We start from the raw sequence: 25,590 nt of genomic DNA, 5'->3' as shown, positions 1-25,590 counted from the left end.
GAGGAAGAGGCGGCAAAATGGCGGCGGCGGCTGAGGGGAGCTTGGTGGCCCTGCCCACCCCCAGCCCGGCCCTGGGATATGGGGAGGACCCCACAACCTGGGGGAGACCTTCATCCCCTGCCTGTACAGCTAAGGGTGCCGTGAGGGGTAAGGGTGATGGCTTGGGGAGGCACCCTGTGCCTTTTGGGGGTGTACAAGGGGGTTTGGGGAGCTGTGGGACCTCAGGGAGTGTTTGAGGTGTCCAAGGTGGCTTTTGGGGTGCTCTGGAGGGTTGGGGGGGCGCACATTTAGTGTCAAAGTGGGATATTGGGTGCTGTAGGGATTGGGGAGGCTGTGGAGAAGGAGTGCCCTCAATAACGGGGTGCATCCCCCAATGCTGAGCCCCCTCTTGGCCCCAATTTTGAGGTTCACTAAGCGGCTGAGCACTAAATCTGCTGAGTCAGCTGGAGAAGAAGGGTCCCTTCAAATTTGGGGGGTTCTACATCCCCACTCACCCTCCCAGCTGTGAGATGGGGTGAGACCACCCCAAAACCCCCACAGGGACATGGGGGACCCCCAAAAACCTCTATATTTCAACCTCCTGCTTGAGAGACCCCCCAAATCACACCTATAGCACCCCTGTTCCCCCAGCTCTTTCATTTCTAAAAGGTTTTTTTTAACCATTTCTCACTTAAACATAGTGTTTTAATTTTTATTTAATCTGTAGATGCCTCAGAACTGCATGGCTGCCTCCAACGTCTCCGACAGCTTTGTGGCAATTTTCTCTGCGGGATGGGGGTGATCAGGAATTTTGGGGGGCGGGTCAGGGAGGCTTGGGGGGAGGGGGTCAGGAAAAGGGGGTGTCTTCACTCACCTGCTCTTTTTTGTAGCTTTTTCCTCCTTTTTCCAGCTGCCTGCAGCCCCTGGCCCTGGAATAGAGGGGGGAGCGCAGCCACCTCCTCCAGGTTGGGGGCTCGGGGCACCGACTCCCCCCCAGTGCCCCCCGACTTCACCCGGGGCTTGAGCTCCACCGTCATTGTGCCAAGCTGGGTTGGAAGGTCAAACATTAACCCACTGCCCCCCAAAAAACCCCCCACCTCAGCAAATCCCTTCCCACCTCCAGGTCGCCGCTGTCATCCTCCATGGCTTCTCCTTCCTCCTCCTCAGCATTGCCCGGGGACAGCCCGAGGCCCGTCACCGTCACTGGGACAGCTGTGGGGGGGCCAGGTGAGCTTTGGGGGGGTCCCCGAGGGGTGAAGGGAGCGGGGCTCAGGTACTGCTCACCTGCCAGTGCCTCGGCATCGCCCCGTTCCAGAGCCTCCAGGTCCAGCGCCGGCCCCAGTGCCGGCAGGATTTGGGCCTCGAGTTGCACCCCCTGCGATTTGGGGGGGTGGGTGTAGTACGAGATCTTCCCGCTGCAGGAAAAATGGGGGTCAGGGTGTGGGGAGACCCCTCCTGACCCCAAAAACAGGGCTCAGGGTGCGAGGAGACCTTGCAGCCCCTCCAAAATGGGGTCACAGAGGGTGGAATGACCCCTCCTGTCCCCAAAAAGAGGGTCAGGGTGCAGGGAGACCTTGCAGCCCCTCCAAAATGGGGTCACAGAGGGTGGAATGACCCCTTCTGTCCCTAAAAAGGGAGGTCAGGGTGTGGGGAGACCCCTCCTGACCCCAAAAAGGAAGGTCAGGGTGTGGGGAGATCCCGCAGCCCCTCCAAAATGGGGTCACAGAGGGTGGAATGACCCCTCCTGTCCCCAAAAAGGGGGTCAAGGTATGGGGAGACCACTCTTGTCCTCAAAAACAGGGCTCAGGGTGCGGGGAGACCTTGCAGCCCCTCCAAAATGGGGTCACAGAGGGTGGAATGACCCCTCCTGTCCACAAAAATGGGTGTGGGGAGACCCCAAAGCCCCCTGAAAAGGGGGTGAGTGTACAAAGATTCCCACCAGCCCCCCATAAAGGGATACGAAAAAACACCTCCAAACCCTGAAAAAGGGGAGTCAGGGTGTGGGGGAGACCCCACAGCCCCAAAAAGGGGTCACAGGGTCTGAAAAGACCCCTCTGATCCACAACAAGGGGCTCAGAAACTCTGGGAAGACTCCTCCTATCCCCAAAAAAAGGGATCAGCTCATAGGGGTGAACCTGTAGCCCCCCCCCCCAAAATGGGGTTAGAGAGTGTGAAAAGACCCCTCATGCCCCCAAAATGGGGTCGTACGGTGTGGAGAGACCTCTTCTGTCTACAAAAAATGGGGTTGGGTTGAGGAGAAAACCCCTCCCATACACAAAGAACAGGACCAGGGTGTAGGGAACCCCAGAAAAGGGGTGAGGGTGTGGGAAGACCCCTCCACCCACCCAAAAAGGGGGTCAAGGTGTGGAAACCCCTCACGGCCCCCCAGAAAGAGTCAGAGTGTGGGGAGGCCCCCCCGAAATGTCCCCTCCCTCCCGCACCTGGTCCAGTCGCGCAGCAGGGCCACGGCGGCGGCGTGGGCGTCCGGCAGCCCCCCCGGCCGGAGCCGGCCCTGCCGCCGGGCCAGGTGGGCCAGGAACTGCAGGGGGTCAGCGCAGGGGGGGACCCCGTAGAGCTCGCTCAGCTGTGGGGGGGACACCGTGGGGTTGGGGGAGGGGATGGACACACAGGGCACCCTCACCCTGCCCCCTCCCTGTGGCCAAAATGGGCTGAAAATGCCCAAAGCGGGGGAGGGTCCCCCTGAAATAACCTGTCTGCCCCACTGTTATGGGGACAGGGGGTGCACCCCCATGTTGAGCCACGCCCCCCCTCCCCCCCCCGCGTTGATCCCAGTTTTGGGGTTTGCTGAGTCCTCCCCCAGGAGCTGACCATGAAATCTGCTGAGTCAGCTGGAAAAATAGGTACCACCCTGCCCCTTGCTGTGGTGACGGGGGTCCCACCTACCCCCAGCCCCCCAGAGGGGTCCCCACGCACCTGCTGGGGGGGGCAGCGGCGCAGGATGGCGCAGGCGGGGGTCAGGGGGTCCCGCAGGCGCTGCGGGGCCAGGGCCCCCCTCAGGGGGGCGGCGGCCGAGGGGTCCCCCGAGTCCAGCACGACGCCCGGACAGTCCAGGAGCCGGATGTGCCGGTCCAGCTGCACGGCCTGCAGGCACCTGGGGGCAGAGGCAGTGTGCCACACCCACCTCACACCTGGGCAGGGTCTGTGTGCCACACCCACCTCACACCTGGGCATGGTCTGTGTGCCACACCCACCTCACACCCGGGCAGGGTCTGTGTGCCACACCCACCTCACACCCGGGCAGGGTCTGTGTGCCACACCCACCTCACACCTGGGCATGGTCTGTGTGCCACACCCACCTCACACCTGGGCGGGTCTGTGTGCCACACCCACCTCACACCTGGGCATGGTCTGTGTGCCACACCCACCTCACACCTGGGCGGGTCTGTGTGCCACACCCACCTCACACCTGGGCAGGTCTGTGTGCCACATCCACCTCACACCTGGGCATGGTCAGTGTGCCACACCCACCTCACACCTGGGCAGGGTCTGTGTGCCACACCCACCTCACACCTGGGCGGGTCTGTGTGCCACACCCACCTCACACCTGGGCAGGTCTGTGTGCCACATCCACCTCACACCTGGGCAGGTCTGTGTGCCACACCCACCTCACACCTGGGCATGGTCAGTGTGCCACACCCACCTCACACCTGGGCATGGTCAGCCCAGGCTCCTCCCACCCAGCCCCCTCCCCCCAGCCCGGGCATGGTGACCCCAGCCCCACCCCTGGGCGGGGCTCACCTGGTGACCCCGGGCATGGCCCCCACCCCGCAGGCGCGGCTGCGCTTGAGGCTGTTGATGAGGCTGCTCTTGCCCACGTTGGGGTACCCTGCGAAGGGGAGAGGTTGGGACAGACCCCAAAATCTGCCCCCCGCTCACTCCCCACTTGACCCCCAGCCCTCCCTTCCACAGCCCCCCAAACACCCTGCTCACCCACCAGCCCCCCTCACCCATCACCCCCCCTATTCACAGCCCCCCACTCAACCCATGGCCCCGCAAACCTCCCCCAGCCCCCCTCAGCCCAGTTCCCCTATTTCGCGGCCTCCCGCACCCCTCCAGCCCCCAACCGCCCCCCATGCCCCACTCACCCATCACACCCCCCTATTTCACAGCCCCCCACTCAACCCCCACCCCCCAAACCCCATCCCAACCCTCCTATTTCACAGCCCCCCACACCCCATCCCCCACCCCAGGCCCCACTCAGCCCCCATCCCCCCCAAACCCCATCCCCCACCCCAGGCCCCACTCAACCCCCATCCCCCCCACACCCCATCCCCCACCCCAGGCCCCACTCAACCCCCATCCCCCCCACACCCCATCCCCCACCCCAGGCCCCACTCAACCCCCATCCCCCCCCAAACCCCATCCCCCACCCCAGGCCCCACTCAACCCCCATCCCTCCCAAACTGCATCCCCCACCCCAACCCCCCTATTGTACAGCCCCCCACTCAACCCCCATCCCCCCCCAAACCCCATCCCCCACCCTGGGCCCCCAATTTCACAGCCCCCCACTCAACCCCAGCCCCCAAACCTCCCCCAGCCCCCCTCACCCACGACCCCCACGGTGATGGAGATCTTGGCCCCCCCGCAGCGGCCGTAGTTGCTCAGGATGTGCAGGAGGCTCTCGGCGCCCACGCAGGCCCCCCCTTCCAGCACCTCCTCGGGGGCTGCGGCCGCCGGCACCCGGCTCTGCTTCTGTGGGGGCACGGGGGGGGGGTCACCGGGAGCCCTCCCCCCAGCCCCCCTCCCCAGGCCCCCGGCACCCACCAGGTTCCGGCTCTGCTGCTGCGTGCACGCCTTGAAGGCCACCGTGGGGAACTCGGCCCGGAGATGCTTCAGCCACGCGGCCACCACATCCCGCGGCACCAGGTCTGGGGTGGGGGGACACACACGGGGGTGTCCCCAGGGCTGCAGGGCCAGGGGAACCCGGGACCCCCGCCCCGCCCAGACCCACCCCCCCTCACCGATCTTGTTGAGGACGAGCACGAGGCGCTGCTGGGGCCGCAGGGCCCCCTCGAGCCGGGGGCTGCGGCAGCCCTGGGGGTCGCGGGCGTCCAGCACCTCCAGCACCACATCAGACGCCGTCAGCACCTGCCAGAATCGGGGTTCAGCTGTGGGGAGAGACCCCCCCAAAAATCCCCCCCCAAGCCCCCGGCACTGACCTTGCGCAGCTCCCGCCCGAACTGACGCAGCGACGCCTCGTCCTGGGGGGGCTGAGGGGGCTCCTCCTCGTCCTGCTCCTGGGGGCACCTGTGTCACGAGGACCCCCATGGGGAGCCCCCCGCTCTCTGGGGGGACCCCCCGTGCTCTGGGGAACCCCCCCTGTGTGGGGAACCCCCCCCTCCCACGGGACACCCTGCGCTCCGGGGAGCCCCTTGTCCTGCAGGAGAGCCCCCCTCCCTCCCAGGGGGAGAAGCCCCTCGCTCTCAGGGGAACCCCCCCCTCCTTGGGAAGCCCCCCGCTCCCCGGGGAGCCCCTCACCCGCCCCAGGGAGCCCCCCCAGCTGCTCCCAGTCCCACCTGGCTCTGGAAGCGCTGCTGTCGCCGCACAGCGTCCGCCAGCTGCGCGGCCAGGAGTGACCGCTGCTGCTCCTGCAGCGCCTGGGGGACACACAGCGGTCAGACCCCAACCCCCCCCGGGGCCACACTGGGAGGGATGACCCCAAACAGCCCCCCCGAGTTCATCCTTGAGGGGAGACCTCGAAGCGCTCCCCCGGGGTCACAATGGGAGCAACAGAAATCCTCCCGGGCTCAGATTTGGTAGGGACACCCCAAAACAGCCCGGGAAAACCCTGAGATCCGCCCCCGGGGTCACACCTGGGGGACACCCCCAAATGCCACCACGGGGTCACACCTGGGGGACACCCCAAAACACCCCGGGTCTGACCCCGGGAAAACCCCAAGATCCACCCCTGGGGTCACACCTGGGGGCCACCCCAAAATGTCCTCCCGGGGTCACATCTGGGGAACACCCCAAAATGCCCCCCTGGGGTCACACCCCAAAATGCCCCCCCGGGGTCACACCTGGGGGACACTCCCAAAATTCCCCCCCGGGGTCACACCTGGGGGACACTCCCAAAACACCCCCCTGGGTCACACCTGGGGGACACCCCCAAAATGCCCCCCTGGGGTCACACCTGGGGGATCCCCCAAAATTCCCCCCCGAGGTCACACCTGGGGGACACCCCAAAACGCCCCCCCGGGTTCTTCACCCGTCCCTGCCGGCTCTTGCTCTGTTGCTGCACGTAGGCGGCGAAGCGGCCGAGCTGCGGCACCCCCGGGTCCTTCCTGCCCCCGCCGCGCGTGCGCCGGGCCTGGGGACAGCGGGGGGGGTCACACGTGGGGGGGTCACACGGGTTTGGGGGGACACAGAGGGGGTGTCACACACAGGGGCGGGGGGGTCACATATGACGGGGTGTCACACGGGGGGCTGTCACACATGGGGGCGGGGGGGATCACACAAGGGGGGGGGTGTCACACACGGGGGCGGGGGGGGTCACACACGGGGGAAGGGCTGCATCCCCAAACCCGGCCGGTTCCCCCCGCCCCCTGGCCGGGTTGGGGCTCACCTGGACGCGCTTCTTCCGGGACGCCTCCACCTGTCGTCCTGCGGGGAGGGGCGGGGTGAGTCCGGGGGTCCCCAAAAGCCCCCGAGCCCTCCCGGTGCCTCCCCGAACTCACGGGACCGGGTCATGACTGCGGCTCCCCCACGCTGCCGCGGATCCCTGGCGCCTCCTAGTGACGTCACTTCCGGCGCACTGAAGGCATCGCACCATGGCGGCAGCGTCCCTCCGTCGCCACACCCAACATGGCGACCAACCGCCACACTCAGGATGGCGACTCGCGCGCCAATGCCACACCCAAGATGGCGGCCGCCACCTGGTGACCTCCCCCGCCGTGCCACGCCCAAGATGGCGCCCCCCAGTGCCCGCCCTGCCACACCCGACATGGCCGCGACAGCGGCACGGCCACGCTCAAGATGGCGGACACCGGCACAACCCGCTTCTATTGCCACACCCAACATGGCGGACGCGCGCGAGGACGCCACCCCGCCACACCCAAGATGGCGGCCAGCCCCGCCCCTCCCCCCAAGAACGACCGGGACTGCCCTTACCAAGAGTGCACTTTTTTATTCCTTTTTTTTTTTTTTTTTAACTTTTTCTCTCAGTTTTGGGGTGGGGGAGGGGCTGAACTTCTTATTTATAATTTCAGGGGCTCCCCACTTTCACCATCCCCGCCCCCCCCAGCCCCCAACACGGGGGGAGGGGGTGAGGGGGGAGGAGGGAACCCCCACCCTCCAACAGAGCAAAAACCCCCCCAAACCGGGACCGGAGAAAAAAAAACAACCCCGAAAAAAACAAAACAAACCAAAAAAAGCCAACGGAACCAAAAAATATATATATATTTATAGAGCCCCTGCGGGGGGGTCGGGGCGGCCCCCCTAGGCCAGCCCGAAGCCCTCGGAGCACTCCTGGATGGCCAGCAGCAGCATGTGCCGCAGCTTCTCGTAGCTCTCGTAGGCCGGCAGGTCCAGCTGGTTGAAGCTGGGGACGCACCCGCGTCACTCGCGTGGCACCGGCCCCCCGTGCCCCCCGTGCCCAGCGCCACCCGCCCCCGTTCCTGCCCCCCTCTCCCGTTCCCGTCTCTCATCCCTGTGTCCGCACTCCCGCCCGCTGTCCCCGTGCCACCCCCGAGCGCTGCTCCGTGGCTCTGTCCCCGTGTCCTCACCTGACCCCAGTGACTCGTCCCCACCTCACCCGTGTGTCCCCCGTTCCCATCTCCGCGTCCTCCCGGTGCCAGCTCCTGCTGTCCCCTCCCACCCCTTCCCGTCCCCCTGTGCCAGGTGGGGGCAGAGGGCAGCGGAGGCCGAGTGTCCCCTGATGTCCCCCCCATGTCCTTGTGTCCCTCCACGTCCCCGTGTCCCCTCACCAGGAGTGTGCCAGGGGCAGGTGGTCGGTGTCCCCCCCATGTCCCTGTGTCCCCCCCATGTCCCTCCTCTGTCTCTCCTGTGTCCCCCCCCATGTCCCCATGTCTCCCCCATGTCCCCTCCATGTCCCTGTGTCCCCCCCATGTCCCTCCTCTGTCTCTCCTGTGTCCCCCTCTCTCCCCCTGTCCTGGTGTCCCTCCTGGGCCCCCCCGTGTCCCCTCACCAGGAGTGTGCCAGGGGCAGGTGGTCGGTGTCCCCCCTGTGTCCCCGTGTCCCCCCCATGTCCCTGTGTCCCCCCCGTGTCCCCGGGTCCCCCCATGTCCCCGTGTCCCCCCCATGTCCCCCCCCGTGTCCCCGTGTTCCATGTCCCTGTGTCCCCCCATGTCCCCGTGTCCCCCCCGTGTCCCCCCCGTGTCCCCCCCATGTCCCCGTGTCCCCCCCACGTCCCCAGGTCCCCCCATGTCCCCGTGTCCCCCCCATGTCCCCCCCCGTGTCCCCGTGTTCCCTCCATGTGCCCATGTCCCCCCCATGTCCCCGTGTCCCTCCTCTGTCTCTCCTGTGTCCCCCCATGTCCCTGTGTCCCCCAATGTCCCCATGTCCCCCCATGTCCCTGTGTCCCCTCCATGTCCCTGTGTCCCCCCATGTCCCCATGTCCCCCCCATGTCCCCATGTCCCCCCCCATGTCCCTGTGTCCCCCCCCATGTCCCTCTGTCCCTCCTGGGTCCCCCCCGCCCCGTGTCCCCTCACCAGGTGTGTGCCGAGGGCAGCCGGTCCGTGGACCGGTCGTCGCGGTGGATCTGGAATTTCTGGATGCCGTTCATGCCCTCGAGGGCGGCGAATCCCTGCAGGGGCACCTTGGATGTGCCCGTCACGAACTGCAGGAACTTGGCGCGGTCGGCCTGGTCGAAGGAGCGCAGGGCGCGCCAGAACCACTGGATCTGGGGGGGGCAGGGACGGGTCAGCCCCCGGGATCCCCCAGAACACCCCCGAGGTCACCTGGAAGACCCCCAGGATCCCCTGGAAAACCTCTGAGATGCCCTGGAATGCCCCCAGAATCCCCTGGAATCCCCCAGAATCCCCTGGAATGCCCCCAGAATACCCCTTGGGATCCCCCAGAACACCCTTGGGATCCCCTGGAATGCCCCTGGAATCTCCCCAGAATCCCCCTGGAATCCCCTGGAATGCCCCCGGAATCACTGTAATCCCCTGGAATGCCCCTGGGATCCCCCAGAATCCCCTGGAATCACCCAGAATCCCCCTGGAATGCCCTCAGGATCCCCAGGAATCCCCCGGAATCCCCTGGAACACCCTTGGGATCCCCTGGAATGCCCCCGGAATCCCCTGGAATGCCCTCGGAATCCCCCAGGAATCCCCTGGAATGCCACCAGGATCCTCCGGAACACCCTTGGGATCCCCCAGAACACCCCTGGGATCCCCTGGAATGCCACCAGAATCGCTGTAATCCCCCTGGAATGCCCCCGGAATCCCCTGGAATGCCCCCGAATCCTCCTGGAATCCCCCCGGAATCCTCTGGAACGCCCCAGAATCCCCCTGGAATGCCCCCAGAATCCCCTGGAACATCCTTGGGATCCCCTGGAATGCCCCAGGAATTGCTGTAATCCCCCTGGAATGCCCCCAGGATCCCTGAGAATCCCCTGGAATCCCCCGGAATCCCCCGGAATCCCCTGGAATGCCCCCTGGAATGGCCCAGAATCCCTTGGAACACCCTTGGGATCCCCTGGAATCCCCCTGGGATCCCCCAGAACGTCCTTGGGATCCCTTATCCCCCTGGAATCTCCCTGGAATGCCCCCAGAATCCCCTGGAATGCCCCCAGGATCGCCTGGAATGCCCCCGGAATGGCCCAGAATCCCCCTGGAATGCCCCTGGAATTCCCCAGAATCCCTTGGAACACCCTTGGGATCCCCTGGAATGCCCCCAGGATCCCCTGGAATCCCCCCAGAATACCCCTGGATCCCCTGGAATGCCCCCAGAATCCCCTGGAATCGCCGGGAATCCCCCGGAATGGCCCAGAATCCCCCTGGAATGCCCCTGGAATTCCCCAGAATCCCTTGGAACACCCTTGGGATCCCCTGGAATGCCCCCAGGATCCCCTGGAATCCCCCCAGAATACCCCTGGAATGCCCCCAGAATCCCCTGGAATGCCCCAGAACCCCCAGCACCCCCTGGAATGCCCCCCGGAACCCCCCGGAACCCGGCCCCACCTGGATGGAGTTGCCCTGGTACTTGTGGTACTCGGTGTTGGCCTTGAGGTCGTCGATGTCGATGGTGGGCAGCCCCGAGATGAGCAGCTCCAGCTCCTGCTCCGTGAAGATGGAGATGAGGCGCTTGGGGATGATCTCGTAGAAGCCTTCCAGGAACGCCGCCAGCTGCTTCCGGATGGCGCCTGCGGGATTTGGGGGGGTCAGGAAGGTCCTGGGAGCCCCCCCCGAGCCCCCCCGGCCCCGGCGCTCACCGGTCATGCGCATCTGGCACACGAGGTGCACGTACTCCTTCTTGTTCTCCTCCGTCACCAGCACGTTGGCCCCGTTGGGCTTCAGGTCCCGCACCTCGCACACCCCGAATTCCTGCACCTGGGGGGGCACACGGGGTCAGCAGGGCATGGGGGGATGTCCCTGAACCTCAAACACCCCGAATTCCTGATCCTGGGGGGGCACAGGGGGTCAGCAGGGCATGGGGGGATGTCCCTGAACCTCAAACACCCCAAATTCCTGCACCTGGGGGGCACAGGGGGTCAGCAGGGCATGGGGGGGTGTCCCTGAACCTCAAACACCCCAAATTCCTGATCCTGGGGGGCACAGGGGGATGTCCCTGAACCTCAAACACCCCAAATTCCTGATCCTGGGGGGGCACAGGGGGTCAGCAGGGCATGAGGGGATGTCCCTGAACCCCAAACACCCCAAATTCCTGCACCTGGGGGGCACAGGGGGATGTCCCTGAACCTCAAACACCCCGAATTTCTGCACCTGGGGGGGCACAGGGGGTCAGCAGGGCATGGGGACACAAAGGGGACATCCCTGAACCTCAAACACCCCGAATTCCTGCACCTGGGGCGCACAGGGGGATGTCCCTGAACCTCAAACACCCCGAATTCCTGATCCTGGGGGGCACAGGGGGTCAGCAGGGCATGGGGGGACATCCCTGAACCTCAAACACCCCGAATTTCTGCACCTGGGGGGCACAGGGGGTCAGCAGGGCATGGGGGGACACCCTGAACCTCAAACACCCCGAATTCCTGCCCCTGGGGTGTCACCAGGTCACAGAAGAGGTCCCCAGGACAAGAGGGTGTCACCCCTGGGGTGTGAGCAGTGAGGGGACACCCCAGGGACAGAAGGGACACCCCCAAACCAGGGGGACACCTCAGGAGGGGAGGAGCCCCTCCCTGGGACCCTCCTGGGCAGCAATGGGGGCCCCCGGTGTTGGTTTTTGGGGGGTCCCCCGTGCCCTGGGGGGGTTCAGGGGGGGTCCCCACCTCGGTGCTGAAGGTGAGGTCGTAGCCCAGCGTGGAGACGTCGTTCTCCAGCAGGTACACGAGGCCCTGGTAGAAGTGATAGTCCTCGCTCTCCATGTCCGTGTACCTGGGGGGCAGCGGGGGCAGCGCCCCAAAAACGGGGTGAGACCCACCCGGGGAGCACCAAAAACGGGGTGAGACCCCCCGGGGAGCACCAAAAATGGGGTGAGACCCACCCGGGGAGCACCAAAAACGGGGTGAGACCCTGCTGGGAGCACCAAAAATGGGGTGAGACCTTGCTGGGAGCACTAAAAACGGGGTGAGACCCCCCCAGGGAGCACCAAAAACGGGGTGAGACCCTGCTGGGAGCCCCAAAAATGGGGTGAAATCACCCGGGGAGCACCAAAAACGGGGTCAGACCCTGCTGGGAGCACCAAAAATGGGGTGAGACCCTGCCAGGGAGCTCCAGCCCCCCAGACACTCCCCGGTTGCCCCCTTACCGCACGGACTTGCCCAGGATGTGTTTGTAGAAGGAGCGGGTGAAGCAGCACTGCAGCACCCCACACCCCTCTGAGGGGACCCAGCACCCCATAAACAGCTCCAGCACCCCATAAGTGACTCCAAACCTCCTGAAGGGGCTCCAGCACCCCACAAACACAATCCCACACCCCTCTAAGGGCATCCAGCACCCCATAACCGGCTCCAGCACCCCACAAACACAATCCCACACCCCTCTAAGAGGATCCAGCACCCCATAACCGGCTCCAGCACCCCACAAACTCAGCCCCACACCCCTGGCGAGCCCCCCGAACGCTCCCCGGTTGCCCCCTTACCGCACGGACTTGCCCAGGATGTGTTTGTAGAAGGAGCGGGTGAAGCAGCACTGCAGCACCCCACACCCCTCTGACGGGACCCAGCACCCCATAAACGGCTCCAGCACCCCACAAACTCAGCCCCACACCCCTGCGAGGGCATCCAGCACCCCATAAACGGCTCCAAACCTCCTGAAGGGGCTCCAGCACCCCTCGGAAGAGGCTTCAGCACCCCATAACCGGCTCCAGCACCCCACAAACACAATCCCACACACCTCTGAGGGCATCCAGCACCCCATAAGTGACTCCAAACCTCCTGAAGGGGCTCCAGCACCCCATAAATGGCTCCAGCACCCCATAACCGGCTCTAGCATCCCATAAGTGACTCCAAACCTCCTGAAGGGGCTCCAGCACCCCACAAACACAATCCCACACCCCTCTAAGGGCATCCAGCACCCCATAACCGGCTCCAGCACCCCACAAACACAATCCCACACCCCTCTAAGAGGATCCAGCACCCCATAACCGCCTCCAGCACCCCACAAACTCAGCCCCACACCCCTGGCGAGCCCCCCAAACGCTCCCCGGTTGCCCCCTTACCGCACGGACTTGCCCAGGATGTGTTTGTAGAAGGAGCGGGTGAAGCAGCACTGCAGCACCCCACACCCCTCTGACGGGACCCAGCACCCCATAAACAGCTCCAGCACCCCATAAGTGACTCCAAACCTCCTGAAGGGGCTCCAGCACCCCTCGGAAGAGGCTCCAGCACCCCATAAATGGCTCCTGCACCCCATAACAGGCTCTAGCACCCCATAAATGGCTCCAAACCTCCTGAAGGGGCTCCAGCACCCCACAAACACAATCCCACACCCCTCTAAGAGGATCCAGCACCCCATAACCGGCTCTAGCATCCCATAAGTGACTCCAAACCTCCTGAAGGGGCTCCAGCACCCCACAAACACAATCCCACACCCCTCTAAGGGCATCCAGCACCCCATAACCGGCTCCAGCACCCCACAAACACAATCCCACACCCCTCTAAGGGCATCCAGCACCCCATAACCGGCTCCAGCACCCCACAAACACAATCCCACACCCCTCTAAGAGGATCCAGCACCCCATAACCGCCTCCAGCACCCCACAAACTCAGCCCCACACCCCTGGCGAGCACCCCAGACACTCCCCGGTTGCCCCCTTACCGCACGGACTTGCCCAGGATGTGTTTGTAGAAGGAGCGGGTGAAGCAGCACTGCAGCACCCCACACCCCTCTGACGGGACCCAGCACCCCATAAACAGCTCCAGCACCCCATAAGTGACTCCAAACCTCCTGAAGGGGCTCCAGCACCCCTCGGAAGAGGCTCCAGCACCCCATAAATGGCTCCTGCACCCCATAACAGGCTCTAGCACCCCATAAATGGCTCCAAACCTCCTGAAGGGGCTCCAGCACCCCACAAACACAATCCCACACCCCTCTAAGAGGATCCAGCACCCCATAACCGGCTCTAGCATCCCATAAGTGACTCCAAACCTCCTGAAGGGGCTCCAGCACCCCACAAACACAATCCCACACCCCTCTAAGGGCATCCAGCACCCCATAACCGGCTCCAGCACCCCACAAACACAATCCCACACCCCTCTAAGGGCATCCAGCACCCCATAACCGGCTCCAGCACCCCACAAACACAATCCCACACCCCTCTAAGAGGATCCAGCACCCCATAACCACCTCCAGCACCCCACAAACTCAGCCCCACACCCCTGACGAGCCCCCCGAACGCTCCCCGGTTGCCCCCTTACCGCACGGACTTGCCCAGGATGTGTTTGTAGAAGGAGCGGGTGAAGCAGCACTGCAGCACCCCACACCCCTCTGACGGGACCCAGCACCCCATAAACGGCTCCAGCACCCCACAAACTCAGCCCCACACCCCTGCGAGGGCATCCAGCACCCCATAAACGGCTCCAAACCTCCTGAAGGGGCTCCAGCACCCCTCGGAAGAGGCTTCAGCACCCCATAACCGGCTCCAGCACCCCACAAACACAATCCCACACCCCTCTGAGGGCATCCAGCACCCCATAAGTGACTCCAAACCTCCTGAAGGGGCTCCAGCACCCCATAAATGGCTCCAGCACCCCATAACCGGCTCTAGCATCCCATAAGTGACTCCAAACCTCCTGAAGGGGCTCCAGCACCCCTCGGAAGAGGCTCCAGCATCCCATAACCGGCTCCAGCACCCCACAAACACAATCCCACACACCTCTGAAGAGGTCCAGCACCCCATAACCGGCTCCAGCACCCCACAAACTCAGCCCCACACCCCTGTAAGGGTATCCAGCACCCCATAAATGGCTCCAAACCTCCTGAAGGGGCTCCAGCACCCCACAAACACAATCCCACACCCCTCTAAGGGCATCCAGCACCCCATAACCGGCTCCAGCACCCCACAAACACAATCCCACACCCCTCTAAGAGGATCCAGCACCCCATAACCACCTCCAGCACCCCACAAACACAGCCCCACACCCCTGGCGAGCCCCCCAGACGCTCCCCGGTTGCCCCCTTACCGCACGGACTTGCCCAGGATGTGTTTGTAGAAGGAGCGGGTGAAGTAGCACTCCAGCAGGCGGTTGTCGTACACGGCCTTGGCCACGATCCTGCCCACGAACTTGAAGTAGCTCAGGTGGTTGGGGTTGCAGTGCGACGAGGGGTTGATGGTGTAGGTGACGCGGTCGCCGGGCGAGGTGCGGAACAGGGCGTACATGGGGTTGAACATCTCGCGGGAGATGATCATGTACCACTCGCGCAGCAGCCCGCCCGCGTCCTGCCCCTCCTCGCCCTCGAACACGATGTACCTGCGGGGCACGGCCGTGGGCGCGGGGCCGGGGGTGCCAGCCGGGGGCGTTTGGGGGGTGGTTGTGGGGTTGGAGGGGTGTTTTGGGGGTTTAGGGGGTGTTCATGGGGCTGGAGGGGTGTTTTGGGGAGGTTTGGGGGGTTTTGGGGGTTTAGGGGGTGTTCATGGGGCTGGAGGGGTGTTTTGGGGAGGTTTGGGTGGGGTTGTGGGGGTTTAGGGGGTGGTTGTGGGGCTGGAAGGGTGTTTTTGGGGAGGTTTGGGAGGGTTTTGGGGGTTTAGGGGGTGCTTGTGGGGAGGTTTGTGGGCAGATTTGGGGGGTTTAGGGGGTTGTTGTGGGGCTGGAGGGGTGTTTTGGGGGGGTTATGGGGGTTTAGAGGATGGTTGTGGGGCTGGAGAGGTGTTTGGGGGGGTTTGTGGGGTTGGAAGAGTGTTTTGGGGGGGCATTATGGGGGTTTGGGGGAGGTTTGTGGGGCTGGAGGGGTGTTTTGGGGGGGGTGATGGGGGTTTAGGGGGTTGTTGTGGGGCTGGAGGGGTGTTTTGGGGCTTGGGCAAGGTCAGGGGGTGTTCTGGGGAGGTTTGGGGAGGGAATTGGGGGGTTTAGGGGGATATGGGGAGGTTGGAGAGGTGTTTTGGGGTGTCCCAGGGCTGTTTTGGGGAGTCCCTGGAGGTTTTGGATGTCCCAGGGGTATCTTGGGGTGTTTGGGGTACCCTGGGGGTATTTTGGGTGTCCTAGGGTTGTTTTGGGGAGTCCCTGGAGATTTCTGGATGTTCCGGAGGGTGTTTGGGGTCTCCTAGGGGTATTCTGGGGTGCCCGGGGGGTATTTTGGGTGTCCCTGGCTGTATTTTGGGGTGCCCTATGAGGGCATTTTGAGTGTCCCAGGGGTATTTTGGGGATGTTTTGGGCATCCCTGGAGGTTTGGGATGACCCTGGGTGTATTTTGGGGTGCCCTGTGGGGATGTTTTGGGCATCCCTGGAGGTTTGGGATGTTCCAGGGGCTATTTTGGGTGTCCCTGGGTGTATTTTGGGGTGCCCTGTGGAGATGTTTTGGGTGTCCCAGGGGTATTTTGGGGATGTTTTGGGCATCCCTGGAGGTCTGGGATGTCCCTGGCTGTATTTTGGGGTGCCCTAGGAGGGCATTTTGGGTGTCCCAGGGGTATTTCGGGCATCCCTGGAGGTCTGGGATGTCCCTGGCTGTATTTTGGGGTGCCCTAGGAGGGCATTTTGGGCATCCCAGGGGTATTTTGGGCATCCCTGGAGGTCTGGGATATCCCTGCCTGTATTTTAGGGTGCCCTAGGAGGATATTTTGGGCTCTTTTGAGGTATCCCCAGGGGTCTCACAGGCGATTCTTCATCTCCTCGGGGGACTTGCGGTGCAGCTCCCGGTACGAGTCCTCGAAGACGTGGTCGCGCCGGACGTGCACGGCCATGTCCTCCTTGCGCAGCCCCTCGTCCAGGCGCTCCAGCTCCTGCCTGAAGTACCTGGGAGGAGGGACAAAAGTGGGGTCAGCAGCTGTGGGACCCTCTGAGAGCACCCCAAAACCCCCCGTCCCGAACGCCAGCCCACGCACTTGCGCTTGACGTCGAAGTCCAGCACGCGGATGTAGTCGACGAGCACGGCGAAGGGGCCGTCGGCCAGGTGGGTGGTGGACTGGCGCAGGATCTGGTTCAGCACCGTCCTGTGGGTCTCTGAGGAGGGGGGGAAAAGGGGTTTTGGGGGTGTTCCGAAATAATAGAGGGGTTCCCTCCCAAAATACCACCCAGGAGGGGAGATTTGTCCGTCCCCCCCCCCCCCACCAAGGGTCTTTGGGAGCTCTGTCCTTGGCTTGTGCTGAGCCCCAAGTCTTGAGGAGGCTGGAAATCCCCAAAACTGCCCCTCCTCGCAGTCCTGGGGCTCCCCCAAAACCCTGAGGAGCCCCAAAATCCCCCAAACTGCCCCTCCTCGCAGTCCTGGGGCTCCCCCAAAACCCTGAGGAGCCCAGAAATCCCCCAAAACTGCCCCTCCTCGCAGTCCTGGGGCTCCCCCAAACCCTGAGGAGCCCAGAAATCCCCCAAACTGCCCCTCCTCGCAGTCCTGGGGCTCCCCAAAACTGCCCCTCCCTTTGGGGCTCCCCCAAAACCCTGAGGAGCCCAGAAATCCCCAAAACTGCCCCTCGTCAAAGTCCTGGGGCTCCCCCAAACCCTGAGGAGCCCCAAAATCCCCCAAACTGCCCCTCCTCAAGGTCGTGGGGCTCCCCCAAAACCCTGAGGAGCCCCAAAATCCCCCAAACTGCCCCTCCTCGAAGTCCTGGGGCTCCTCAAAACCCTGAGGAGCCCAGAAATCCCCCAAACTGCCCCTCCTCGAAGTCCTGGGGCTCCCCCAAACCCTGAGGAGCCCAGAAATCCCCCAAACTGCCCCTCCTCGAAGTCCTGGGGCTCCCCAAAACTACCCCTCCCTTTGGGGCTCCCCCAAAACCTGAGGAGCCCAGAAATCCCCCAAACTGCCCCTCCTCCAAGTCCTGGGGCTCCCCCAAAACCCTGAGGAGCCCCAAAATCCCCCAAACTGCCCCTCCTCCAAGTCCTGGGGCTCCCCAAAACCCTGAAGAGCCCAGAAATCCCCCAAACTGCCCCTCCTCCAAGTCCTGGGGCTCCCCAAAACCCTGAGGAGCCCCAAAATCCCCCAAACTGCCCCTCCTCAAAGTCCTGGGGCTCCCCAAAACCTTGAGGAGCCCAGAAATCCCCCAAAACTGCCCCTCCTCGAAGTCCTGGGGCTCCTCAAAACCCTGAGGAGCCCAGAAATCCCCAAACTGCCCCTCCTCCAAGTCCTGGGGCTCCCCAAAACCCTGAGGAGCCCAGAAATCCCCAAACTGCCCCTCCTCCAAGTCCTGGGGCTCCCCAAAACTGCCCCTCCCTTTGGGGCTCCCCCAAAACCCTGAGGAGCCCAAAAATCCCCCAAACTGCCCCTCCTCAAGGTCGTGGGGCTCCCCCAAAACCCTGAGGAGCCCAGAAATCCCCCAAACTGCCCCTCCTCCAAGTCCTGGGGCTCCCCAAAACTGCCCCTCCCTTTGGGGCTCCCCCAAAACCCTGAGGAGCCCAAAAATCCCCCAAACTGCCCCCCCTCAAGGTCGTGGGGCTCCCCAAAACCCTTCCCAAGCCCTGTGGAGCCCCCCCAATGCCCCGGAGCCCCCTCGGATCCTCTTCCAAAGCCCCGGCCTCGCCCCTAAAGCCCCCGTTTCCCCCCCAAATCTGATCCCAAAGCCTCAGGCTCCCCTTGAACACCCCCAAACCCTCCCCCCGCAGCCCCAGAATCCCCCTGACTTCCCCCCAGTTCCCATCCCACATCCCAGCCTCCCCCCAAATCCCTTCCCAGCGTCCCCAAACCCCCTCTGAAATCCCCCCGAACCCCCTCCCAACTCTCCCCCAGACCCCAAATCCCTTTCTCACACCCCGAGCCCCCCAAACCCCCTCCCCACTCCCCTCCCTGTTCTCCCAATCCCCTTCCCCACACCCTGAGCCCCCCCAAGCCCCCTCCCAGTGCCCCCAAAGCCCCTCCCCACAGCCCTAAACCCCCTCCCAGTGCCCCCAAACCCCCTCCCCACGCTCCCAACTCCCCTCCCTGCTCTCCCAAACCCCCTCCCCACACCTAAACTCCCCCAAACCCCTTCCCAGTGCCCCCAAACCCCCTCCCCACAGTCCTAAACCCCCTCCCTGTTCTCCCAAATCTCCCTCCCCATGCCCTAAACTCCCCCAAACCCCCTCCAAAATCCCCCAAACCCCCTCCCCACTCTCCCAAATCCCCCTCCCCATGCCCTAAACTCCCCCAAACCCCCTCCCAGTGCCCTCAAAGCCTCTCCCCACAACCCTAAACCCTCTCCCAGTGCCCCCAAACCCCCTCCCTGCTCTCCCAATCCCCCTCCCCATGCCCTAAACTCCCCCAAACCCCCTCCCAGTGCCCCAAACCCCTTCCCAGTGCCCCCAAACCCCTTCCCAGTGCCCCCACACCCCTTCCCAGTGCCCCCAAACCCCGTCCCCGCTCACCGGCGAAGCGCAGGAATTTCTGGGTGTCCGGGGGCAGGCTGGCCGAGATGTGCATGGCCGAGGGCTCCCGGGAGAAGAAGGGGTCGAGGGCGGAGGGCGTGGCGGGGGTGAGGGGCGCGGGCGACAGCGGCGGCGGCTCGTCCTTGATGTGTGCCAGCTGGCTCTCCCGCGTGTCCCGCACCGGCGGGCGGCTCTCGCGCTCCGTGGCGTGCACCAGGAAAAACGCCTCGACCGCCGGCTGCAGCACTGCGGGACACGGGGTCAGCGGGGTGGCAGTGGGGCAGCACGGGGTCAGCGGGGTGGCAGTGGGGCAGCACGGGGTCGGCTGTGGGGTCCCTCTATAGGCTCCACTCCCCCCATGTGGATTTAGGGTCCCTCTATAGGCTCCACTCCCCCCATGTGGATTTAGGGTCCCTCTATAGGCTCCACTCCCCCCATGTGGATTTAGGGTCCCTCTATAGGTTCCACTCCCCCATGTGGATTTAGGGTCCCTCTATAGGTTCCAGCCCCCCCCATGTGGATTTAGGGTCCCTCTATAGGTTCCACTCCCCCCATGTGGATTTAGGGTCCCTCTATAGGTTCCAGCAACCCCCCATGTGGATTTAGGGTCCCTCTATAGGTTCCAGCCCCCCCACGTGGATTTAGGGTCCCTCTATAGGTTCCAGCCCCCCCCATGTGGATTTCGGGTCCCCCCTGTGCTTTCGGGGTCCCCGCTCGCCCCGGGCTGCCCCACCGAGCACGGCGTGCTGGTCGTGCGACTCCTCGAGCTCCTTGAGGCACTCGCCCAGCATGTCCCACAGCTCGTCCAGGCTCAGCTGCTCGCTCAGCAGGGGCAGCTCCGGGGGCCGCTCGTCCCCGTCCCGCTCCCGCTCCCCGCCCTGCGCGGCCTCCGGGCCTGGGGGGGTGGGGGGGGGACACGGTCAGGACCCCCCTGCGCCCACCCAGCCCCTCCCCAAACCAGTAGCACCCGCTGAGGGCGATACTGGGATGGCCCCACAGCGGCCTGGGGGAGTGGGGATGGCCCCAGGGGTGGCATTGGGGGTCACTGGGTGGTACTGGGGGGTGAGTGGGCTGTACTGGGCTGCACTGGGAGGTGACTGGGTGGCACTGGGCCATGCTGGGCCGCACTGGGAGGTGACTGGATGGCACTGGGGGGGTGACTGGGTGGCGCTGGGAAGTGACCGGGCGGCACTAGGCCATACTGGAGAGTGACTGGGCTGTACTGGAGGGTGACTGGGCCGTACTGGGGGATGACCAGGTGGCACTGGGCCGTACTGGGGAGTGACTGGGCCATACTGGGCCGCACTGGGGGGTGACTAGGTGGCACTGGGAGGTGACTGGGTCATACTAGGGGGGTGACCGGGTGGCACTGGGAGTGACTGGGCAGCATTGGGGGTGAGTGGGCGGCACTGGGGGTGACTGGGCAGCACTGGGAGGTGACCAGGCAGCACTGGAGGGTGACTGGGCTGTACTGGGAGGTGACTGGGAGGCACTGGGGGGTGACTGGGGGGCACTGGGAGTGACTGGGTCATACTGGGGGGGTGACCGGGCGGCACTGGGGGTGACTGGGCCATACTGGGAGGTGACTGGGTGGCACTGGGGGGTGACTGGGGGGCATTGGGGGGTGACTGGGTGGCACTGGAGGGTGACTGGGCCATACTGGGAGGTGACTAGGTGGCACTGGGGGTGACTGGGTGGCACTGGGGGTGACTGGGCGGCACTGGGAGGTAACTGGGTGGCACTGGGAGGTAACTGGGCGGCACTGGGGGTGACTGGGTGGCACTGGGGGGTGACTGGGCGGCACTGGGGGTGACTGGGCGGCACTGGGAGGTAACTGGGGGGTGACTGGGCCGTACTGGGCCGCACTGGGGGGTGACTGGGCCGTACTGGGGGGTGACTGGGCCGTACTGGGCCATACTGGAGGGTGACTGGGCCATACTGGGGGCTGACCGGGCAGCACTGGGCCGTACTGGGGGCTGACTGGGCCATACTGGGCCGCACTGGGGGGTGACTGGGCCGTACTGGGGGGTGACTGGGCCGGACTGGGCCGCACTGGGGGGGTTCTCACCCACGTCCTGCGGGGCGGGCGAGGGCTGGTCCACGTCCATGGGCGACTCCTCGCGCCGGGGGGCGGCGTCCGCGGGCCCGGCCTCCGACTGGGGGGGACGGGGCGGCTTTAGGGGGCCGGGACCCCCCCAGGGGATCCCCCAGACCCTCCCGAGGCCCCCCTGGCCGGGCTGAGAGCCGGGGGGACCCCGAAACTGGGGGGGGAGGGGGGCTGGGAGCCGCGGGGGGATGGGGGAGAAGCAGGAGGGGGATGGGGAGAGGGAGGAAGAGGAGGAGCGAGGGGGGAGGATGAGGATGAAGAGAGAGGGTGAAGGAGGAGGATGAGGATGATGACGAGGAAGGTGAGGATGATGATGATGGTGGGGATGAGCAGGACAGGGAGGGAGGAAGGCTGGGGGGAGCGGGAGGAGGATGAGGAGGAGGGTGGGAGGAAGAGGATGAGGACGGGGGAACACAAGGAGGGGCTGGGAGGATGAGGAGGGGTGGAGGAAGGGGCAGGATGAGGATGAGGGGCCTGAGGATGAGGAGGGACAGGAGCAGGGGGAAGAGGAAGAGCAGTGGGGGAGGAAGGGGCAGGATGAGGATGAGGGGCCTGAGGATGAGGATGGTGGGGATGCCGAGGAGGGAGCAGGACAAGGAGGGGGTGGGAGGATGAGGAGGATGAGGAGGGGGCAGGAGCACGAGGAAGGGGAGGGGTGGAGGAAGGGGCAGGATGAGGATGAGGGGCCTGAGGAGGGGACGGGAGGGGGATGAGGATGAGGAGGGACAAAAGCAGGGGGAAGAGGAAGAGCAGCGGGGGAGGAAGGGGCAGGACGAGGATGAGGAGCAGGGGGCGGCAGGGGGATGAGGATGATGAGGACGGACAGGAGCAGGAGCAGGAGGAAGAGCAGCGGGCGAGGAAGAGGCAGGACGAGGATGATGAGGAGCAGCGCACGGGACGGGGCTGAGGAAGGGAGCAGGAGGATGAGGACGCTGAGGAAGCTCAGGAGCAGCAGCAAGAGCAGGAACAGGAGCAGCAGGAGCAGGAACAGGAGCAGCAGGAGCAGGAGGAGGAGGAGGAGGAGCGGGGTGGAGGAAGGCGGCCGTGCTAACCGTGTCTCCCTGCTGCCGCCTCCGGGCCCTCTGGCCCTCACGTACCATTTGTATGATGGCGTCGGCCTCGGCCTCCAGCTGCCGGACGGCGGCCTGGATGCTGCCGGCCGCCCCCAGCCCCGCGGCGCCTGCGGGCACAGCGCGGTCAGGCGGGCACGGAGCGGGCAGCGGTCAGCGGGGGGTGGCCGGGACGGCCCTTACCCAGCCGGCCGGGCTGCTTGGCCTTGCGGTGCGCCCGGCGCGTGTCGTCGCGCAGCTGGATGATGACCTGCAGCACGCGCAGGAAGAAGCGCTGCGTGGACGTCTTGGAGGTCAGCACGGACATGGAGGGCAGCTGCAGCTCCCGGCCGCCCAGCGCCCGCTTCTGCGACGCCACGATGACCACGCTCTCGGCCGTGTCGAAGCTGCGGGGGATGGGGGGGACAGCGGTCAGCGAGGGGGGGACAAGGGGATGGGCAGTGGTCAGCGAGGGGGGGACAGGGGGATGGGCAGTGGTCAGCGAGGGGGGGACAAGGGGATGGGCAGTGGTCAGCGAGGGGGGATGGGGGGACAGCGGTCAGCGAGGGGGGGGACAAGGGGATGGGCAGTGGTCAGTGAGGGAGGATGGGGGGACAGCGGTCAGCGGGGGGGGGACAAGGGGATGGGCAGTGGTCAGCGAGGGGGGGACAAGGGGATGGGCAGTGGTCAGTGAGGGAGGATGGGGGGACAGCGGTCAGCGAGGGGGGGGACAAGGGGATGGGCAGTGGTCAGTGAGGGAGGATGGGGGGACAGCGGTCAGTGGGGGGGAAGAAGTGGGCAGTGGTCAGTAAGGAGGGAATGGGGGAATGGGCAGTGGTCAGCAGGGGGCAATGGGCAGTGGTCAGTGGGGGGGGGGACAAGGGGGGTGGGCAGTGGTCAGCAGGGGAATGGGCAGTGGTCAGTAGGAGGGGATGGGCAGTGGTCAGTGGGGGGGGGGGGGGACAAGGGGGATGGGCAGTGGTGCTCAGGACAGGGGACAGGAGGGTCAGCGGTGCCCAGCAGGGGTCAGCAGTGCCCAGGACAGGGCCAGGAGGGGTCAGTGGTGCCCAGGAGGGGTCAGTGGTGCCCAGCAGGGGTCAGTGGTGCCCAGCACGGGTCAGTGGTGCCCAGCACAGGGGACAGGAGGGTCAGTGGTGCCCAGCACAGGGGACAGGAGGGTCAGCGGTGCCCAGCAGGGGTCAGTGGTGCCCAGCACGGGTCAGCAGTGCCCAGGACAGGGCCAGGAGGGGTCAGTGGTGCCCAGGACAGAGGACAGGAGGGGTCAGTGGTGCCCAGCACAGGGGACAGGAGGGTCAGCGGTGCCCAGCAGGGGTCAGCAGTGCCCAGGACAGGGCCAGGAGGGGTCAGTGGTGCCCAGGAGGGGTCAGTGGTGCCCAGGACAGAGGACAGGAGGGGTCAGTGGTGCCCAGCACAGAGGACAGGAGGGTCAGCAGTGCCCAGGAGGGTCAGTGGTGCCCAGCACAGGGGACAGGAGGGTCAGTGGTGCCCAGCAGGGTCAGTGGTGCCCAGCACAGAGGACAGGAGGGGTCAGTGGTGCCCAGCACAGGGGACAGGAGGGTCAGTGGTGCCCAGGGGGGTCAGTGGTGCCCAGCACAGAGGACAGGAGGGGTCAGTGGTGCCCAGAAGGGTCAGTGGTGCCCAGGACAGGGGACAGGAGGGTCAGTGGTGCCCAGCAGGGTCAGTGGTGCCCAGGACAGGGGACAGGAGGGTCAGCGGTGCCCAGCAGGGTCAGCGGTGCCCAGGACAGGGGACAGGAGGGTCAGCGGTGCCCAGGACAGGGGACAGGAGGGTCAGCGGTGCCCAGCAGGGGTCAGTGGTGCCCAGCACGGGTCAGTGGTGCCCAGGACAGGGGACAGGAGGGTCAGCGGTGCCCAGCAGGGCCAGCGGTGCCCAGCACAGGGGACAGGAGGGTCAGCGGTGCCCAGGACAGGGGACAGGAGGGTCAGTGGTGCCCAGCAGGGGTCAGCGGTGCCCAGGACAGGGGACAGGAGGGTCAGCGGTGCCCAGCAGGGCCAGCGGTGCCCAGCACAGGGGACAGGAGGGTCAGCGGTGCCCAGCAGGGGTCAGTGGTGCCCAGGACAGGGGACAGGAGGGTCAGTGGTGCCCAGCAGGGGTCAGTGGTGCCCAGCACAGGGGACAGGAGGGTCAGTGGTACCCAGGGGGGTCAGTGGTGCCCAGCACAGGGGACAGGAGGGTCAGTGGTGCCCAGGACAGGGGACAGGAGGGTCAGTGGTGCCCAGGGGGCTCAGCAGTGCCCAGCACAGGGGACAGGAGGGTCAGCGGTGCCCAGCAGGGGTCAGTGGTGCCCAGGACAGGGGACAGGAGGGTCAATGGTGCCCAGCACAGGGGACAGGAGGGTCAGTGGTGCCCAGGGGGGTCAGTGGTGCCCAGCACAGAGGACAGGAGGGTCAGCGGTGCCCAGCAGGGGTCAGTGGTGCCCAGGACAGGGGACAGGAGGGTCAGCGGTGCCCAGCAGGGCCAGCGGTGCCCAGCACAGGGGACAGGAGGGTCAGCGGTGCCCAGCACAGGGGACAGGAGGGTCAGCGGTGCCCAGCAGGGGTCAGTGGTGCCCAGGACAGGGGACAGGAGGGTCAGTGGTGCCCAGCACAGGGGACAGGAGGGTCAGCGGTGCCCAGCAGGGTCAGCGGTGCCCAGGACAGGGGACAGGAGGGTCAGCGGTGCCCAGGACAGGGGACAGGAGGGTCAGTGGTGCCCAGCAGGGTCAGCGGTGCCCAGGACAGGGGACAGCAGGGTCAGTGGTGCCCAGCACAGGGGACAGGAGGGTCAGCGGTGCCCAGCAGGGGTCAGTGGTGCCCAGCACAGGGGACAGGAAGGTCAGTGGTGCCCAGGACAGGGGACAGGAGGGTCAGCGGTGCCCAGCAGGGTCAGCGGTGCCCAGCACAGGGGACAGGAGGGTCAGTGGTGCCCAGGACAGGGGACAGGAGGGTCAGCGGTGCCCAGCAGGGGTCAGTGGTGCCCAGCACAGGGGACAGGAGGGTCAGCGGTGCCCAGCAGGGGTCAGTGGTGCCCAGGACAGGGGACAGGAGGGTCAGTGGTGCCCAGCACAGGGGACAGGAGGGTCAGCGGTGCCCAGCAGGGCCAGCGGTGCCCAGCACAGGGGACAGGAGGGTCAGTGGTGCCCAGGACAGGGGACAGGAGGGTCAGCGGTGCCCAGCAGGGGTCAGCGGTGCCCGGCCGCTCACCGGCTCTGCATTTTGCCCTTGAGTTTGGCGCTGGGGGGCTGCTCCTCGGGGAGCCCCTCGGGGGAGGGGGCCTCGAGCTGCGCCCGGCGCTGCTGCTCCAGGTTGTACTCGCGGAGCTCGGCCAGCAGCGTCCCTGGGGG

At 65.5% G+C, this 25,590-nt stretch overlaps 2 protein-coding genes and 1 long non-coding RNA gene across 4 annotated transcripts; 1 reads left to right on the top strand and 2 right to left on the bottom strand.

The window, feature by feature from the left end:
• Positions 1-670: 670 nt before the first annotated feature.
• LOC116437250 (guanine nucleotide-binding protein-like 3-like protein) lies at positions 671-6,960 on the bottom strand. 2 transcript variants are annotated; one of them, XM_032094877.1, is made up of 15 exons: positions 6,678-6,960; positions 6,566-6,603; positions 6,209-6,310; positions 5,517-5,597; positions 5,160-5,237; positions 4,962-5,088; positions 4,765-4,868; positions 4,548-4,692; positions 3,739-3,826; positions 2,884-3,091; positions 2,421-2,563; positions 1,264-1,394; positions 1,097-1,191; positions 854-1,025; positions 671-764 (listed from the first exon to the last, which is right to left on the bottom strand). In XM_032094877.1, exons 1-15 carry the CDS (start codon positions 6,943-6,945, stop codon positions 712-714), a joined length of 1,833 nt encoding a protein of 610 aa, XP_031950768.1. In that variant the 5' UTR covers positions 6,946-6,960; the 3' UTR covers positions 671-711. The 2 variants fall into 2 exon arrangements, with proteins under 2 accessions (XP_031950768.1, XP_031950769.1); XM_032094878.1 differs by having other exon boundaries at positions 2,914-3,091.
• A 415-nt stretch (positions 6,961-7,375) lies between these two features.
• Positions 7,376-25,584, bottom strand: LOC116437258 (E3 ubiquitin-protein ligase HUWE1-like; the record flags this gene model as incomplete). Its single annotated transcript, XM_032094896.1, has 14 exons — positions 7,376-7,540; positions 8,671-8,861; positions 10,147-10,328; positions 10,398-10,515; positions 11,415-11,520; positions 14,769-15,056; positions 16,395-16,535; positions 16,625-16,742; positions 19,071-19,316; positions 19,804-19,965; positions 21,139-21,226; positions 22,275-22,357; positions 22,431-22,633; positions 25,451-25,584. Coding segments are annotated over 14 exons (2,163 nt in total), but the record flags the coding sequence as incomplete, so codon positions are not given.
• Positions 15,949-16,243, top strand: LOC116437307. The gene is made up of 2 exons (XR_004237234.1): positions 15,949-16,005; positions 16,114-16,243. It is a non-coding gene; the product is annotated as an uncharacterized LOC116437307 (long non-coding RNA).
• Positions 25,585-25,590: the final 6 nt, after the last annotated feature.

Source organism: Corvus moneduloides, chromosome 34 (assembly GCF_009650955.1).
Source record: "Corvus moneduloides isolate bCorMon1 chromosome 34, bCorMon1.pri, whole genome shotgun sequence".
NCBI classification, from domain to species: domain Eukaryota; kingdom Metazoa; phylum Chordata; class Aves; order Passeriformes; family Corvidae; genus Corvus; species Corvus moneduloides.
Note: the sequence above shows the minus strand (reverse complement) of the source record. Positions and strands in the feature narration are given on the sequence as shown.

Excerpts from the sequence above, each read along its gene's own strand:
- LOC116437250 (XM_032094877.1), bottom strand. The coding sequence starts at position 6,945 with ATGTCGGGTGTGGCAGGGCGGGCACTGGGGGGCGCCATCTTGGGCGTG. Across the intron at positions 4,693-4,764 it reads AGCAGCAGAGCCGGAACCTG|AAGCAGAGCCGGGTGCCGGC; the intron begins GTGGGTGCCGGG and ends GTGCCCCCACAG. Across the intron at positions 1,395-2,420 it reads CTGCTGCGCGACTGGACCAG|CGGGAAGATCTCGTACTACA; the intron begins GTGCGGGAGGGA and ends TTTTTCCTGCAG.